Source organism: Osmerus mordax, chromosome 23 (assembly GCF_038355195.1).
Source record: "Osmerus mordax isolate fOsmMor3 chromosome 23, fOsmMor3.pri, whole genome shotgun sequence".
NCBI classification, from domain to species: domain Eukaryota; kingdom Metazoa; phylum Chordata; class Actinopteri; order Osmeriformes; family Osmeridae; genus Osmerus; species Osmerus mordax.
Window position 1 is genome coordinate 10,110,432 of NC_090072.1, and position 17,786 is coordinate 10,128,217.

At 41.0% G+C, this 17,786-nt stretch overlaps 1 protein-coding gene across 2 annotated transcripts in view; it reads left to right on the forward strand.

The window, feature by feature from the left end:
- Positions 1-17,786, forward strand: part of focad (focadhesin) — a 128,977-nt gene that overhangs the window by 52,106 nt on the left and 59,085 nt on the right. For both annotated transcript variants that reach the window (XM_067261178.1, XM_067261179.1), the window contains exons 8-18: positions 8,293-8,380; positions 8,493-8,686; positions 10,423-10,683; positions 12,294-12,398; positions 13,128-13,229; positions 13,452-13,582; positions 13,797-13,923; positions 14,398-14,532; positions 14,728-14,778; positions 15,202-15,285; positions 15,426-15,567. In XM_067261178.1, coding sequence (XP_067117279.1) covers positions 8,293-8,380; positions 8,493-8,686; positions 10,423-10,683; positions 12,294-12,398; positions 13,128-13,229; positions 13,452-13,582; positions 13,797-13,923; positions 14,398-14,532; positions 14,728-14,778; positions 15,202-15,285; positions 15,426-15,567 — 1,420 coding nt within the window. The remainder of the gene's footprint in view (positions 1-8,292; positions 8,381-8,492; positions 8,687-10,422; positions 10,684-12,293; positions 12,399-13,127; positions 13,230-13,451; positions 13,583-13,796; positions 13,924-14,397; positions 14,533-14,727; positions 14,779-15,201; positions 15,286-15,425; positions 15,568-17,786) is intronic.

The window sequence follows — 17,786 nt, forward strand, 5'->3', positions numbered from 1 at the left end:
TGGGATTTAGATTCAGATTACCAACTATGTTAGTTATCAATGTTTCTGTCATTCTTCAATTAATCGATGAATGAGATAAAAACCCAAATATTATTTCCATGATTTTATAAAAATACAACATGTCATCCCAAATTGACAATACTAGTGCACAGTGCCTGTGATGCAGTCGGTGATTAAGATGTCAGTGAAACACACAAATACAGATTTCTGGAATTATAGTTATAGTTATAGTTCAGTGCCCGTGATGCAGCTGGTGATGACAGTTCTTCTCAGTGGTTTTGGTACCTATATTTCTCAGATCACAATTGAAGTTCTCTGTCATCTCTGAAGTACTTGTTCAACCTCCAAATCATATAGTCTAGTCACTTATGCACATCATAAAAGCAATTTATCATAATACTAAACAAATTGCCAATGCTCTGGTACATTATGCAAATTATTAGGTAGCCTTCATTTGTCTTCTGTTTCCTAAGTTATAAATTGCTTATGTTATGTTCATGAAAATGTATTATATTGGTTCTCTGTTAAATTGTCTTACCACTACAAACATCTAGACATTTAGTTCATAATCATTACATGCACAATGGTTGAGCCAGTTGTCATAATTGTTGGCCTAATTCACCATACAGCGCTTGCATGTACAGTTCTGCCTAAGAGGTGTTTGCTATGTTTACATTAACATTTGTATTTTTCCTTTGTGCTATGCAATGCTCTAAAATAGTCTTGTATTTTCCGTTTTGCATTTGCATAAATACGACACGGCAACTGACCGAGGAGATTTGTAAGAACATTGGGCCTCATTCACCAATGTAGTACCTGTACCTGTTGGGATGCTTTAGGCTACCAAGAGCAGTCCTCATGGATATTTGTAACAGTCATCTGTCTTCTACGTTTTTTTGCCTCAGATTTCAGATCAAACCATTGTGCAGGCTGTGTTGACATCAGTAAAAACAGTAATTCATGTAACAGAATTCACTGATCTATAACAGTATCCCCTTTAAATTGTCTAGAAATTGTCTAATCTGTGCAAAAATTGACCTATCGCAAAAGCCATGCCCCAAAACGGCTTTGACCAGTCCTACCTTAGCTACCGGTCACTACTTGAAGAAGCTCCGTCAAGCTTTCGGTCATTAAGGAGCAAGATGTGGAGTCAGTTGGCTGAGCGGTGAGGGAATCGGGCTAGTAATCCAAAGGTTGCCAGTTCAATTCCCGGTCATGCAAACTGACGGTGTGTCCTTGGGCAAGGCACTTCACCCTACTTGCCTCGGGGGAATGTCCCTGTACTTACTGTAAGTCGCTCTGGATAAGAGCGTCTGCTAAATGACTAAATGTAAATGTAAGATGCCATACGGAACATACAAATCTGATAGCAAGTACCCCAGGGGAATCCGTGTATCATTCGTACTTTCATTTTATTTTAAACGGGCCACTTGCCGAATTTGATTTAGAAATGTAGTTTTTGTGACCCGGAAGTTTTGTGACCCAAATTACTTGTATTTTCCACTAATGTCTGTTAATGGTCAGGGTATATTGTGGCCAATTGTTTTTCCATCATATTTCGCAATTGTAAAGGCATATGTTTGAGTCCTGCGCTACCAATTCACGCTTGGTAAATTGCGAGACACACCTACACGTGTTTTCGTTTCCCAATTCCTGTCACAAAATGCAAATGGGGAGACAGATAATACGTGAGGGGGGTGAAAGGTAGCCTGGTCCTAACCAGACTCTCGTACATTTCATTTGTACAGAGTCTGGCCTCGCTCCATTGACAAGCATTGACTTCCTTGTAGGCGGGTACTCTGTTGAAGTTTAAAACTATTGGATCTGCCCAGAGCCACTCTGATCTGCCATAACCAATCGCTAGCATTCGCCTCAGCCAATTCCTTCACCACTACTGTAACAGAGCTAGCTGCCGTAGCTGGAAAATCAAACTGTTCCCGAACCCCATGGGGAGGAGGGCCACAACATCATGGCCACCAACAAAACTCAGCAAAACTTGTTCTTGCTCCGGCTTTAGTTTATAGATATTCATCAGTGTTGCCACAACGGACCGAATGGCTTCGCTCGCATCTTTCTCCGCCGCCATTACGGAACTACAACACAAACTAGCGCACAACATCAACGTCATTGTTCTCAGCCACTCCCTCTGTTCGCTGATTCGCCGGTAGAAAATCTACCGGAGACAGATGACTTAAGTACCTCATGGAGGGCAGAGCCAGGCTAGGTGAAAGGAGGGGCCACCATTAAACATATTTCAAAGTAAGAACTGTAGCCTGAAGGTTGGCTTAGTGCGCTACACGTTTGCGCCAGACTGTAAAAGACTGGACGGTAGCTCTGAAAAGTGAAGCCAAAAAATCTTGATCGCCCCCTAATGGCTGGCTGCAGTAAAGGTCATAAGTCCCGCCCCCTCCATGTTAGCGGATGGGACATGAGCCAAACAAAAAAATCAAAGTGCACGTCAAATTATTTTTCCCCAAAGATGGTTTCTGTCATTTAAGGTAGTTCTTATCCCGCTGATGTATGTTTCAAGTGCTCATTTTTCTCATCAGTTTGTTTTCAATTTGTTATTTGACGATATAAAAATGGGTTATTGTGTGCTTGCGATTGGGTTGGGTGAGTGTATGGGTGGGACATCGATACAGTGGCTCCAACACCCGATCACTACACAGACTCTAGATCTTGTATGTTTGTGTTTTGTATTCTATTTTATTCATACGTTAAGACACATCAGGCCCAGGTGTACACTCAAAGTAACGACCTCCTCACCTCCAGCAACAACAAAAAACAAGGGAATGCAGAGGATGGCAGACTGAGGGAGGAGGCCATCACACGTAGCATAAATTGAACAGTAAACGCAGCAGGGTCGATCTTGTCAATCTAAAGCAGGGAGCATCACCACGCATGACCACACCTCCAAGACATCTACTCTAGGCGATAATAATAATAATAAATATAGCTGCAGGCAGCATAGGCGGTTTCCTCCTCAACATTGCAAACTATATCAAATATATAGTTATATATATATATATATATATATATATATATATAATATGTATATATAATATAGATATAGATATATATTTATATATTAAATATGGTCAGACTCTCTGGTCCCATTAAACTACACAACATGCACAATCAGGGTGACCAACAGGATAATCTCAACTAACAAACAATGACATTACACACTTTTTACTGAACGAACAATACAACTGAAATCCATGGCACGGCTGTTGTAACCAAAATATTTTCCAAATCTCTGTTTTTTGGAATGCCGCACTGCATGCTGGGTACCCAAAGGCACTGACGCTACAATAGGTGTGTTCGACTTCATGTAGCTGGCTGCAGCCGGCTGACTCGAAGCAGTGAATTCTGGTTAGACTTTTTGTCCGACTTGAGACGGCGCCGAGGCTAGGTCACTGTGACGTATCCATCAAAGTACCGTGAGATTGATTTGAGAACAGCCGGCTGTGTAGCCGAGCGCATTTTCTGAAGAGCAACTGCACAGGTTCTAATGAAGACATAGCTGGGGGTCAGATGGCTGAGCGGTTAGGGAGTCGGGCTATTAATTAGAAGGTTGTTGGTTCGATTCCCGGCCGTGCCAAATGACGTTGTGTCCTTGGGCAAGGCACTTCACCCTACTTGCCTCGGGGAGAATGTCCCTGTACTTACTGTAAGTCGCTCTGGATAAGAGCGTCTGCTAAATGACTAAATGTAATAGCTATTTCATGATAGGCCAGGCCCAGACTCACACACAACAACTTTGACGCGTGTTTTGTATTTATTCTGACACCTTCAGTTTAGCCAATGCTCGAATCCGGACCAAACAGTTTAATTGAATTAAATATTTGTTGAAGAAATGGTTTTAGTCCGCCTCTTCACTAACGGAAAGACTAAGTTTAATTGGGGTTAGCGATTGAGTTCATGACTGACGTCAACGCAGCAAACCATGAGAAGCTGGAATGTCCGACTTTACGAAGCTGTTTTTAACCCCTCCCCTACTGCAAGCGGCAACTCTCGCCGGTCGTTTCATGCAGCCGCAGTCGATGTCAAACCCACCTAATATGATTATTGAGCTGTGCCCTGACTGCGTGATATAACGAGATGCTAGTGACGCGCTAAGGTCTCAGAGTCTCCTGCATGAACCAGTTTTGCCCGATTAGCAAGCTATTTCTACTAATGTTTTGTTAGCGATGGAATGGTAATGCAAGCTAGATAAAAACAATGTTAGTTAGCTTGGCTAAACTGGTTTTCATAGCAACAAAAAACAACAAATTAGATCAATTGAACTTTATTCAGAAAGGGGGGGTGGCGGGAACATATACAGTAAAAGTGAAATGGAACCTGGAGCCTTGAAGCTATGCGCATCTTCATTGTTTGTAAACACAAGACCCCATCTATATGTAAATATAACATCCAAGCTAGCAATTTCGCCAAATCTGACTGCAGTTTTGTATACCATATGTACTGTGTTATTTACATTTAGTCATTTTAATTTAATCATTTATGGTTGTTATGGTTGTTTGAGTTAAAGAACTTGAAAAATGACAACGTGACATTGACTTGCGTGACATTTTAACATTTCAAAACCACATATCTTACCAAAGATGCTATAAAAGAGCTTAAAAAAAACAATTGATGAACAACAAGGCTATGTAGCATGAACAGTTCTGACTTTGAGGCTGCATCAACTGAAACGACACAACATGAAACATATGTAGACACTCACATGATTGATTTCACCATTTATTCCTACACATGAAAAATGGTTTTACATTGGCGGAATGGATGTACATGGGGAAGCACTCCCCGCCTTCGTTGCACATGCATGACGTGAGGCGGGAGCAACGAGTTAAATCCCCCACGGGGAGTACAGACAGACAACATGGGGGAGAAGGGGATGGCGGAGGGTGGCAGCAGCGCAGACAGTAGGAATCGACAATGTGTGTGTGTGCATGGTGCGACTTTATAGCGCCGCCTACCGAGCTAAGCCTATGGCCTGAGAGCACGGCAATGGGTGATATGACGCGCGCTGCCCGAGTGCCATGCCTGAACCTGCTGCGCTCATGCAATGGCATCACCACGTCACTTACACTAAAGACTGTCAGTAACACATTAACAGAAACTTAAAACACAACACCCTCCCCAAACAAGTCCAATGACTTGATAATTTCCGTGTAGGCCCATACTATAGCAGTTTGCAGACATACAGATGAGACTCAGGAGAGTGAATTAGAGATAAAGGTAGTGGGAGGGTGTTGCACTTTTCTGCTTCTCTTTTTCGCCACTCCTATGAAACATTTCTGGGGCGCCAGTCCTTTTGCCTGTTAGTGCCTGCAATGCTGGGAAGAAAACGATATGACAACAATAATGTTTAAGGTTACTGGCCTTTTTAACAGTAAAACTGGCCCCAGCTTGGCCCCCCATGGTCTAGAACCTCCCCTAGCTGCATTGCAAATCAAGACAAGGGCCTTTTCAGAAAGTAGACCTACTTGATTGGAACTAATTGTTGTGTACACATTTATATTCAAATTATTAACAAAACAACAAGAAAAATGTAATGTAGACAAAGCTGCCCTCCTAATTGCATTCACTTGTGTGGAACAGATCAAGTCCCTAGGGCAATGTGGCACTTATTTATGGACACATGAAATATGTGCCACAGGTGCAAATTCACTCTTATGTTAATAATTTGGCCATTTTGTAATATATTCCTTTGTGCTTATCACCCTATACAAAGACATATATTTAACAAATCAATTTTGTATTTAAAGTCAATCGGAGCTACGGTTCAATTTGACAATAATTTTGTCATTTTGGACAAATCTTTATTGTACAGAAAAATCCAATATGGCGGCCGTTATAGGTTCTTGAGGCTTTTTTGTTCCTCATGAGAAATAAGGCATATACACTTTATATCAGAATTTTGGGACCTTCGGGCTGCCAATGGCATCACTTTGAAAATTGGCAAATGGGGGCGTGGCCTGGTCTCACGTGGCCCATGTTTGGTATGGTAGTTACTAATGCTCTGCAGTTTCAACATGCCAAATTTCTCAACTTTTTACAGTAGTGGTCTAGGGGCTGCCATTGACTCCCATTGCACAAGAATAATACCACCATTAACAATAGGGTTCTCCTACCGGAGGAACCCGAATAATACCTTTAGAGGTGCCTTTCAAGGCACTCAAAGTCACCTTACAGCATAACAACATATGAATAAAATACAAAACATTACAAAACATACAATACAAATTAAACATACAGATCAAGTAATAATATCAGCAAACGTTATTCTAAACAGATCACAATACATACACTACATGGACAAAGGTTTGTGGACACCCGAACATCACACCCATATGTGCTTGTTGGACATCTCATTCCTAACCTATGGGCATTAATATGGAGTTTCAGCTTTTTTGCAGCTATAATAGCTTCCCCTCTTCTGGGAAGGCTTTCTCCAAGATTTTGAAATGTGTATGTGGGAAGTTTTGCCCATTCATCCAGATGAGAAGTTGTGAGCTGAGACACTGATGTTGGACGAAAGGGCCTGGCTCGCAATCTCCATTCTAGTTCATCCCAAAGAGGCTCGATAGGGTTGAGGTCAGGACTTTGTGCAGGCCAGTCAAGTTTGTTCACACCAAACTCAACAAAACATTTCTGTATCTATTGTGGGTTATCATGATTCCTTGTCACTAAGCATGTGTGACAAAAATGGCAAATAAAAGATTCCACCTGGAATCCATATTCTTCTAATAGGCTAAAGGCTATAAATATATGCTATCATTAGTGTTATAGTTGTCAGTTGTCAGATGACTATTTGGTCAACATTTGGCCATAAATAGGCCTGCTATAGTTGTCTGTTGCTTTGATAACTTAAAAGCAAATGCCTAAAAAAAAAATTACGATCTGGTAACTGAAAATACAAAAATATATCTGACACCTAGGCCACAGTACTTACTTTGAAATATGTTTAATGGTGGCCCCTCCTTTCACCCCCCTCACGTATCTGTCTCCCCTTTGCCGATTTTGTGATGGGAATTGGGGAACGAAAACAGTTGTAGGTGTGTCTCGCGAATTACCAAGGGTTAATTGGTAGCGCAGGGCACAAATATATGCCTTGCCAATTGCGAAATGTGATGGATAAACAATAGGGTATATGTCGAACGTCACATGACTAAACCGGAAAACAGGTCTCACCACTTCCGCTGCTGTGCTAACCCAACGGCAAACCCAGCTAGTTCACATAATCAACAATAACATTATTATTATTATGAGCATTTTGGGCGTTTTAAATTATTTAACTGTGAAGACCATGTATTTATCCAAACCGTTTAAGTACCAGATGTGTAAAAATCCAAACAGTGATTTTTACTGCGTACCTCAGTGTGAAATGTCCGGAAATCATGCCAATTTTGCCAAAAACCTTTTTGGACTTGGGTGATTTTGGCGGGAAAAGTTCCACTTCCGCATTGCGGTCATGAGTAAAACCAAACTTGAAGTGAATTTATATGCCTTGATTTTCTGTTTTCCCATTTTGGTTTTGAAACAGAAAAAACGCTACAGAACTAGTGATTTCTGTTTTTCTGTTCTGGTTCAGAAAAACAAAAAAAGTTTGTTTTTCGTTTTTTTCGATTTGGTTTTGAAACGGAAAAATGAAAGAACGAAGGGTACACAGATTCAGGAGTTTAGAGGGGAGAGTCAATAATGTTGTCAACTGACGCTGTATCTTGCCACTATATGATATTAGCAGTAGTTAATCATACTAGTAAGTAATCATCTAAAATCCAGTTTTGTGAGTATTATCTCACATCTAACATAGCGTTAGTTGGGGGGAATGTCCCTGTACTTACTGTAAGTCGCTCTGGATAAGAGCGTCTGCTAAATGACTAAATGTAAATGTAGTTCTACTTAGACCATGACAACAGATTACTAGCCATCTACACTCCAACAGTACGTATTTAGCTCTAGTAAGTGGTAGTGATGTGTCGTTCATGAACGATTTGTTCATTTTGAACAAATCCTTACACAGTCCTCAAAGAGAGATTCGTTAATTTTCTCGTGGCCGCGCATTGGGAGAGGTAACTGTTTCCTCTGCTAAATCAATGCAGGTCACGTGAAAAAGGATCCAAAGACTCGTACAAAGACCCAGTCGGGAAATGAACAAATCATTTCTGTTTCCTCTAGCTACCAGTTCTGAGCCTATGCAGGTCACGTGAAAAAGGATCCAAAGACTCGTACCCAGCAGATGAATTTGCTGTTTGCCATTCACACTCTTTTTCTTCATTTTAGGAGTTACCAGTAGAGGAGGTGATGGTGGGTTTGGCCCTTCTCCTTCTGGAGGCACCAGCATCCCAACAGACAGCACTATTAAGCCTGGGTAATTCCTTCCCCCCCCACACGTACACAGAAAAATTATTTACGTACTCCTCATTCTACTGTCTCTTTGTGTCTCCTTAAGTCATTCTACTCCATCTTTGTGTCTCCTGAAGCCCTCACTCTGGCCCCCCCTGAGTCAGAGCGGACCCCATGGGGCACTCCTGTGCTGGTGCTGCCCCTCCTACAGGTGGTCTCCTGCTCTGCTCTCATGGAGCCCCTGACAGACCCTGGCGCTTACTCACAAAAGCAAAGCCTGGCTCAAAGCCTCCTGCAGAGCACACAGCAAGAGACCCTAATGCCTACTGAGGTATTCCAACCACCACTAAGATGGGCACAGAATCTTAGATCAGTGTTTCCCATACATTGATTTACCGTATTTCTTCGATTAAACGCCGCCCTCAAATAAACGCTGCCCTCGAAAAAACGCTGCACCAAAAATAAACATTTTGTAATAAACGCCGACCTCGATTAAACACCGCACCAAAGAAATCAGAAAACTGTTATTTAAATGGTTAAATTAAAACGCAGTATTTATTACACAAGTAAATCACAAGTGTAAAATATATGAGGTAGCTGACTTTGCCCCTCGCAAATTCACCTTTCATCAACCCCAAGTTCGCATGCTACAGATCTGTTGCTGCTGGTGAGTGCTTTCTGCACAGCTTTCTGTTAGAAAGCTAAAGTGTAAGAAAGTTTCGGCATGCTGCTTCAGATTTCTACCCAATGTAGACACACACGCGGCTTCAAATTTAAATAGGCTTTGTGTTTGACCTCCTTGTATAGGCTATTCTTTGTTTGTCTATGGCCGCACTGCAGCTACAATTCACTAAATCTCTCGAACTAATTAAACGCCGCCATCGAATAAACGCCACCCTTGAATAAACGCTGCACCAAAAATGAACATTGTGGAATAAACGCTGCAGCGTTTAATTGAAGAAATACGGTATTTGTGGCGGCCCTGTCACTTTTACTGTTTAACATGCAAAAAGAACATTTGTAATTCGCTCAGCCCCTTCTTGCCCCACACGCGTTCTCTCTCACTACAACAGACCTGTCTTTGAATAGCCCCCTCTCTCCGTGCACACTCGAATCAATGCGCCTTTTTCCCTCAGAGAAGCCGATGTTATCCCCAACTGGTTTCCACACTATCTGGTTCCCCAGCTTTGCGTTCACGTATCAGTCTGCCTCTATCACCAAATTGGTCACAAATTCACAAACATATTACTTGCGATTTTCAAGTCGGATCTCATATTTGCTGCGGCAAATATGAAAGTATAGGCTATGTGCGCACTACATTACATCCATTCAAAATAAATGGAGACAAAATAAAACATTTGCAGGCTCTCATGAAGTGGGATTCGATCGCACTAGAGCAAAAGCACGTATTACACTAAAGCCCATTGCTTTACACTGCAAGCTATTCTAGCCCATAAAAGATTTGCTAAATCGTTACGCATCTATTAACTACGTTGGCCTTCGGGTAACATCTTGTTTTGGCTTCTTCTGAAACAACTGGTTACCATAGACACTACCCGAATGTAGGCTACTACACTACGCACAGCTGGGGAACCAGATAGTGTGGAAACCAGTTGGGCGATAACACCGGCAAGAGAATTAATCAGGAGTTTACGAATGGTTAGAATCATAATTCTCTGCACATGTGTCCAAAATGGATACATTCAAGTTTAATATAACGATATTCATAGTTAAATATATTCGGCAAATATAACAATACGAGTCAAACGTAATGTTTATATTACATAAAGCTCAAAAAACTATTTGGTGCTCAACGTGTGCTCGCATTACTTGTTGAAGTCCCTATCTACACTCACATCTAACCGATACTAGGACATAGGTTTGGGCTGAACCCCTAATTTTTACTACGTCTGGCCCGCCTCTGCTTACCGCCACAAATATAATCACATTCTGTGGGAAACACTGTAGATGTAGCATGCCCCAAATAGGGCCAGATATTTCTAAATTTGCTTCCTTTTCCTTCCCCTTTCAACCCCCATGTTTCCCATACCATTCTCCCCTTCTCAGGGTAGTATTGAGCTGACCTTACCCCTCAGCCCATGGCACAATGAGTTACAGGTGGTCACACGCGTGTTACGCAGGGTGACAGGGGATTTGATAGCTGCCAGAGAGTGGCTCCTGTCAGTCATTTCAAATCTGTCCTCCAGCCAGTGTGTCCCCAAGCCTCTGACACTCATCGTTGCCCACCTCATTGTCACCGGCCATGGGGATGTCTGTCAATTGGCCCTGCAGGCTGCAGTGGTCATCGCTAACATGGACCCCGCACAGGTAGTAAAGTGCATACTCTCAGCCAAGCAGTCAATACTGATGTTAGGATTCAGTTTTAATTACTACCACCACACAATTAAGTTGGTTAATTAAACAAATGTTTGATAGCCTTTGTTTTAAGTAAATGCATGCAATTTCTAATATTTTTTTATTCATGTGCGTCATTCATGGCTATATTTGCTTAAGAAGTATTGTAGTTATAGAAACTGAAATTTAAGACATATTGTAAGTAGTCGTGTAATGTATTGTTTTTACTAAAGTTATGTATAAGTTATTTTATCACACAGGGATGTGTGTTAGTGTAGAGATTAGATATTAAAATTTGTAGACACAGCCCACAACCCTTGAGGACTGAACATTTTGCCACCTGTTCTAGCTAGATACTGAGAAATGACTTTGTATTTCTCCTTTATTACCATTGTTCATTAGAGGGCTTAGTGTTTGGTTTGGTTTTATAATTGCTCCCAGAGTGCCAGTTGCTCTGGTTGTTAGGTGGGGCAGAAGTAGGTTGTTGTATGCTCCATTTGTAATTCTGCACCTTCTTGGTTTGTTGCTTTGCATCTCTTGATGATACCCTAGCATTTTATGGGTGTATTAGTTTGACCCTTTGCCATTGATCCCAAGTTGTTCTCTTTAACAGGAATGCTAACAACTCAACCACAGATGCCTTTGTAGCCTGTAGACGAGCGTACTGCAGTATCCTTCAATCTTAGTCTTTCCTCTGAATGCGTCTTTTATCTTTCACTTCTTCAAAGTGGTTAAGCACAATTTTAGGAAGGGATTTTTGTCATTTTACTTGTGAGAATATGGCTTAACTGTCCTCCCAAAAATCCCTGCCTTTAACCATCTCCACTAATCTCGATGAGGCATTGAGATTTTGAGGTTGCTTGGTGATGGGCCAAGTGCCACAAAGCAGAGAGCAATAACTGTTATACTAATGAAGTTGCATTATTCTATGTAACCAAAACTGGGTCAAATACATTGATCAACTATTTCTGAGGTTTTTCCAATGTTTGCATTGTACAAGAAAAACTCAATCTTGCACAGATTGAAATATTTTGGGGGATAATTAGCCATTGGTTCACTTTCTTTTGTCTCTTTTCAACGCCAGCACTTTTAACAGGGAACTTAGGTTTTCCTTGTCATAGTCCTCATTTCCTATAACAACTTTTCAATTCTGTACACTTAAATTGCGCTGAATTAGGATGATGGTACCCCAAATAGATGACGCTTATTTGATGGGGGTGATGGTTTGTTTAGTGTCTTGGAAACAGTGAAAAGGTACAAACTCACATTGTAGCTAAAGTAGTTCGGCAAAACCCCAGTGCAGCCACTTCTGAAAGTTGTTGTCTGGTGGTCCAAGTCTGTGTAGTTTGTGGCATTGCCAAGATGGATTGGTTTCAACAGTCTGTGCAGTTTAGCTGAGGCAGTAATGATGTGGATGAGAAACTCAGAATGTGTCTCCTTTTGAGTCTCCCCCCACCAACCACACCTCATAAAGCACTTGAAAATACATGCTTCAACAAGATCATCCCCCAGCCCCATTTTCTGTCTCACTAATGCTCTGTCTGCCTCTGTCTCTCTCCAACCCTTTGTCCCCTACTCTGCAGGTCACATCCCTTCTTCCTGTTATGTTGTTTAAGCTTGGGAAGAAGTGTGACCCAGCCTTGACTCACACTATTCTCTATTCTTTGCCCAGTCTTGGGACCCACAAGGTAAAGTGCTGCATATGTCTGGTCAGCCTTTACAGCTTGTGACCTATTCAGTTGTTACACAGCCATTACAGATCGTAGCTCAAGAGCCCTGGAATAGAGATGTTACAATACATACTTTGTTTTATTGGTAATGTTGAACCATGTCATAATGCAACAGTGTGAAGATAAGTCTAGATGAATACGAGTATAAGTGTATACGCTTGTTTAATATGTAGTCCAATTGCTGACATGTTATCATGCATAATACCCCCTATTTGAATTTTCGAGACAGAGAGGGGGACAGAGAGGGGGACAGAGAGGGGAACTCAACCATGCCAACTACTGCTTTCTAGATCAACAAATGTCTTATTATTTGTCAACTCTATCTTCATATATACTCAGGTTTCAGTGTTGTTCAAACTGTAAGAAATATGATTTCCAGTTAATATTTTGTGTTTGTGCACTTAATAAAATGGGGGGTGTTTCAGTTGAAATGTGGGGTGTTTGTCCCCTGTAACTGAGGCTCAGGAACAACTTGAGGTGGTAAAATTGTATTGGATTATATTGAGCAATCTTTGAGTAGTAGTAAATTAAGTTAAGCCAATTCTGGGAAAGCAATCATAATATTTGACTGGACCAAGTTATCATCTTCAGTGTAAACATAACCATAACTCGATTGAAGGGTAGGGGCTACCTTCTCAAAAAAAATCCTTGTGGCTTTCCCCTTGTTGAGGTTTCTGTGGCTGTCAGTTGGTTGTCCCTCAGGTGCTGCACACTCTCCAGATCCTTGCTGGCACCTCTAAGCTGCGTGGAGTGGCTTTGCGCCTAATGACTGCTCTTTGGGTGAAGCAGGTCAGTTTAAGCAGTTGCGTCACCAGCTATTAAGCTTAGTCTTTGAGCCTGTGTAATTTGTATCAATGTTCTTTTCATGAAAAAAGGTTTTGGTACTGATTGGTGTTCTTGAAAAATCCACATAAATATAAAAAATGGCCAGTCTATTTAAGATTAGTTTAGAATCTTACAATTTATGTCTTCGTTGGAGTGCTATATTTTTTTTCTCTTTCTTCATTCCAGGACCGTGTTTACCCTGAGCTCCAAAGATTAATGGGCCAGCTGGACAAAACGTCTGGGGTGGTGGGAAAAGAGGACCAATGGGAGCAGGTCTTGGCCCGAGCAACATGCATAAGAGACATCTGCAAGGAGAGGTGACTTTTACTCTGTCCTTTTTGCTGCTCCAAACCAACATTTGGAATATGCTCTCTGGGAAATTCAAATGTGGCTAATAAAAAAAAAAAAAATTATAAGAAAATTGTCAACCTCAGATGGATTAAACTCTGATTTAGCAGCAGTTACTTGAAGACAATCATTCTAGTGTGTGTGTGTGTGTGTGTGTGTGTGTGTGTGTGTGTGTTTTTACAGGCCTTACCAACACGGAGGTGATATGCTGGCTGCTATAACACACATTCTAACCCAGTGTACCAGGAGTGACCAGGCCACCCCTGCAGCCCTGGCCCTGCAAGGTCTACACGAGCTCTGTCGAGCTGAGGTGTGTGAAACATACATGCATGCAACATACTCACAGAGACTCATGAGTGCAGGATAAATATTTCCCTCTGTACCAGTTAATAACATACAGCAACACTAGAAGAGCTGAGCTCCAGTCATTTGACTGCAGTTGGGAAGAATTGTATTTTTTGCAAAATGGATGGTGTTCTTTGTGTTTGCTCTCAAAACACAAAGAATGCCTTTTTATGGGGCTTGTTTTCATATTTTGGGGGGTGACACTGTCAAAAGATTTGCAATAAACAAAATACACAAATTTACCTCCAAACATTTTAATGCTTTGCCTTTGGCTGTGCAAGAAGCTCCATTTAGCAATCATTGTGTCAGCAACAGCATCTCTGTCTGAAGACTCTGTGGCCTTTTGACCGCCTAGCCGCATTAGAAGTAGGAAAAACGTCTAGTGTTAAAACACAGTTTGTAACAAACTGTATGTGTTTTTTAATCAATTGTCTTGCAGGTAGTAGACATTTTTTCTATGTGGAAGACCCTTGGCTCCAAGCTGAGCTGTGACTCCAGAACCCTGGTGATTAAGACCATAGCTGACCTCCTGGCTTTGGTCCCACAGTTGACTGTAAAGTCTGAAGAGTATGAGGTACCTCTATAAGTGTTAACATAATACTTTACCATACTTTTATACTGTACTTACTGTGTTTTAATCTCTAAAGTTAACTTGTTTGGTTTGATTAAATGGGTTAGTCACTACAACGGCACTATCATTTTATTGCCTCATAATATCCATTGTCAAGTACTCTTCTAACTCAAAAGTACATGTTTTGTACTTTCTCAGAAACTCAAAGAGCAGGTGACCAGTTTGCTCTGGGGCTATGCTCTGAACAAGGTTGGTGTCATATGTCATAGTGTATAACCCTTATTATTTACATATTTTTCCCACTTTCTTATTTTATTCAGTACTTACATATTTAGCTTGAGGCAAGTATACTTTGCTGGCTTCCTGAAATTACAGAAGTGGAGTAAACTGTGTGCAGGGCTGCCAACTTTTCCAAAAACCTTTACTTATCCCATCAGATGTAGATTGTAGGTTTCAGTCTGTGATGTCTAGACCAGACCAATACTCTAGCCATTGGATAATGTGTATGGGACCTATGACCATCAGTCATATTAGACCCATGTCCTCCAAATTTGTAATTGTGAGCCTATGTTTTGATGAGACAGAATAAAAAGATTATATTCGACAAGACAGTAAAGAGTGAGTGAAAAGATGGAGGTTTTGGTTGATTGTTAATCCCTGTATGTGTTACAGGACCATGAGGTGGCCAGCTGTGGCTACAGAGCTCTGTCATATTTCCCTGAGGCAGCATTCACAACCCTGCACCTACCTGAGCAGGTAGGTGCAAATGATTTATAGATAGATGCTTCAGATTTATATTTAATTGAAAGCTGTGTTACGATAAAATATTCTCATTCAATGCCCCTCCTGTGCTTTGATGTTTGCTGTGATTAATGTTGTGCTGTTTTTCATTTTAGGCTAGGCCATCAGCCAAGCTTCCTGAAAGTGAAAAGGGTGAACAGGACATTGATAAAGAAAGTGAGAATGAGCCAGATTTGTCAGTTCCAGGTTCATCCTATGTGAAGCTTATTGGTGTCACCTCTTCATCAGTCTTACCAGGTATTTGTACCCCTGAAACTAGCTTTTGTGTTGATTTCTATTTTTGCATCCAGTTTAAATTCAGTTTTTTCCCCTCCGACGTCCTTACTAGGTGAAGGAAATCCAGTAATCAACATTTGTAACTGTTACTAGTATTGCTTGGAGCAAAGCAGGATTTTATAATCTGTCATAGTTATCAGTTTATCTCGTGAATTGTAGCTGCAGTGCAGCCATAGACAACTTCGTTGCTGGCATTGTGACAAATGAATCATGCTGCTAAAAACGCAGGTTTCATTTACTACCGCTGACCTCCTTGTCTATTCTGTTTGTCTATGAGTGCGGCAACTCCCTTTCTCATTGGCTATCAATTAGGTGTGTGTTGGTAGTACAACTGTCTCAAATACATTGTGTAGAAATCTGAAGCAGCATGCCTAAATGTTCATACACGTTAGCTTTCAAAAAGAAAGTTATGTAGGCCCTACATGTGTAATAAATACTGGGGTTTAATTTAACCAATTAAATAACCGTTTACAGATTTTTTAGGTGCAGCGTTTATTCGAGGGCGGCGTTTATTACACAACGTTCATTTTTGGTGAAGCGTTTATTCGAGGGTGGCGTTTATTCGAATAAATACGGTACTTGCTTACTTATTGTCAAGAATAAATGTTTTCCTTTCCCTCCATTGATTGTGTGTTATTTCAGTGGCGGTGCTGAACTATCAGAAGGCTATAGCGAGGGAGTAAATATCAGACTGGAGATACTGAAACTACTGGTGAAAAAGTTTGGCCTTGACGATTCCTCTCAGCAAAATTGTATGGGTGACCGATGAGGGGGCAAACATTTAATTAGCTCTGCGGCCATACCAGAGATTGGACTGCATTAACCATGTCATTAATACGGTACTGCACCATTGGACTCGACATTGCCGAGTTATCCAAAGCCGACGGTGCTCCGGACATAGGAGATACCATTTCTGCTGCTAATGTAACCACTGTGGTAAAGACAGCACTGATAGGCACAGAATCGCAGTCTTAACTAACGTCACTGTGTCCAATCCCGACCGCTGTAAACTACTATTGTCCAAACCCGAACGGGGTTTGGACACTCAGTTTCCGTCCTTTTTGCCAGCATTTTCTTTTGCTATCGCCAGCAAAGTGTAAGTAGTATTATTTTAGGCATACCAAACAATCTACGTGTAAAATTTCATGAACATATGGACGTTTACATGTCTAAATAATATAGGAAAGTTACTTTGGCCGAAAGATCACTCTGCGACACTCATATGAGTGTATTTCAATGCTAGCTTAACACTACTTTATCTTGCCAATGAAAATACACGATCATGTGTGACGTGATCTGTAGTCGAGGGGAGGAAGGGATGGGGGCTAGCAAACTTAGAGAAGAGTTCAACAAAACATCCAGCAGGTGGTGGTATACAGTCAAATTGAGATTTTATCGCATAGTTTGGAGATGTTGAAGCGTGATATCTTATTGTGGAGGACATAACTACGTCCCCGGATATGTTGACAGCATTGAGCGGCCAGTGTTTAGAAGTGCGGTCGGGTTTTGACAAGGGTAGCGCACGGCTAATTTACCGGCGCCAGCGTCTTTTGACCGGCTCTAGTAAAGGCTAAGCTAACTCTAAATTTTTAAACAATATTTAGCTTGAAAGGTAAGAAGTTAAAGCTTAACGTGAAATCAGTAAATCAACTGAAGACGTGATACGATTATTTTTATCAATATTTGAAGTGGCATTTTATTAGAATGTTTGCTAAAAACCGGTCGGGATTGGACACAGTGACGCTACAGTACTACAGGCTAAACATCAAAGCTAAGCTAATGGCAGCATGTAGCTACATGATGTGAACAATAAACTAAACAAAATAATACAATTGAATCACGCAGTTTGCGTCGAGCAAAACGTAGGCATGTTTATGTTACATTAATTACATTACACTTGCTTTTTTACATACATATATGTATTTCACAACTCAGAACCGAAATTATAGGAGTCAACTTTAACCAACCTGTTTCATCAGCCGTTTATTTCAGACTGATGAACGTGCACTCTTGCAGACAAATGGGGGAGGGTCTTAGCCTCAAATGTTACATAAAATGAATGTAATTTAAAACGTCTACATTAAAACATAAAATTGTACATTAATACACTTTTTATAAATCAAACAATGCTAAATATTAAAATAATAAAATAATGATGTACCATATGTCATGCTCTGACC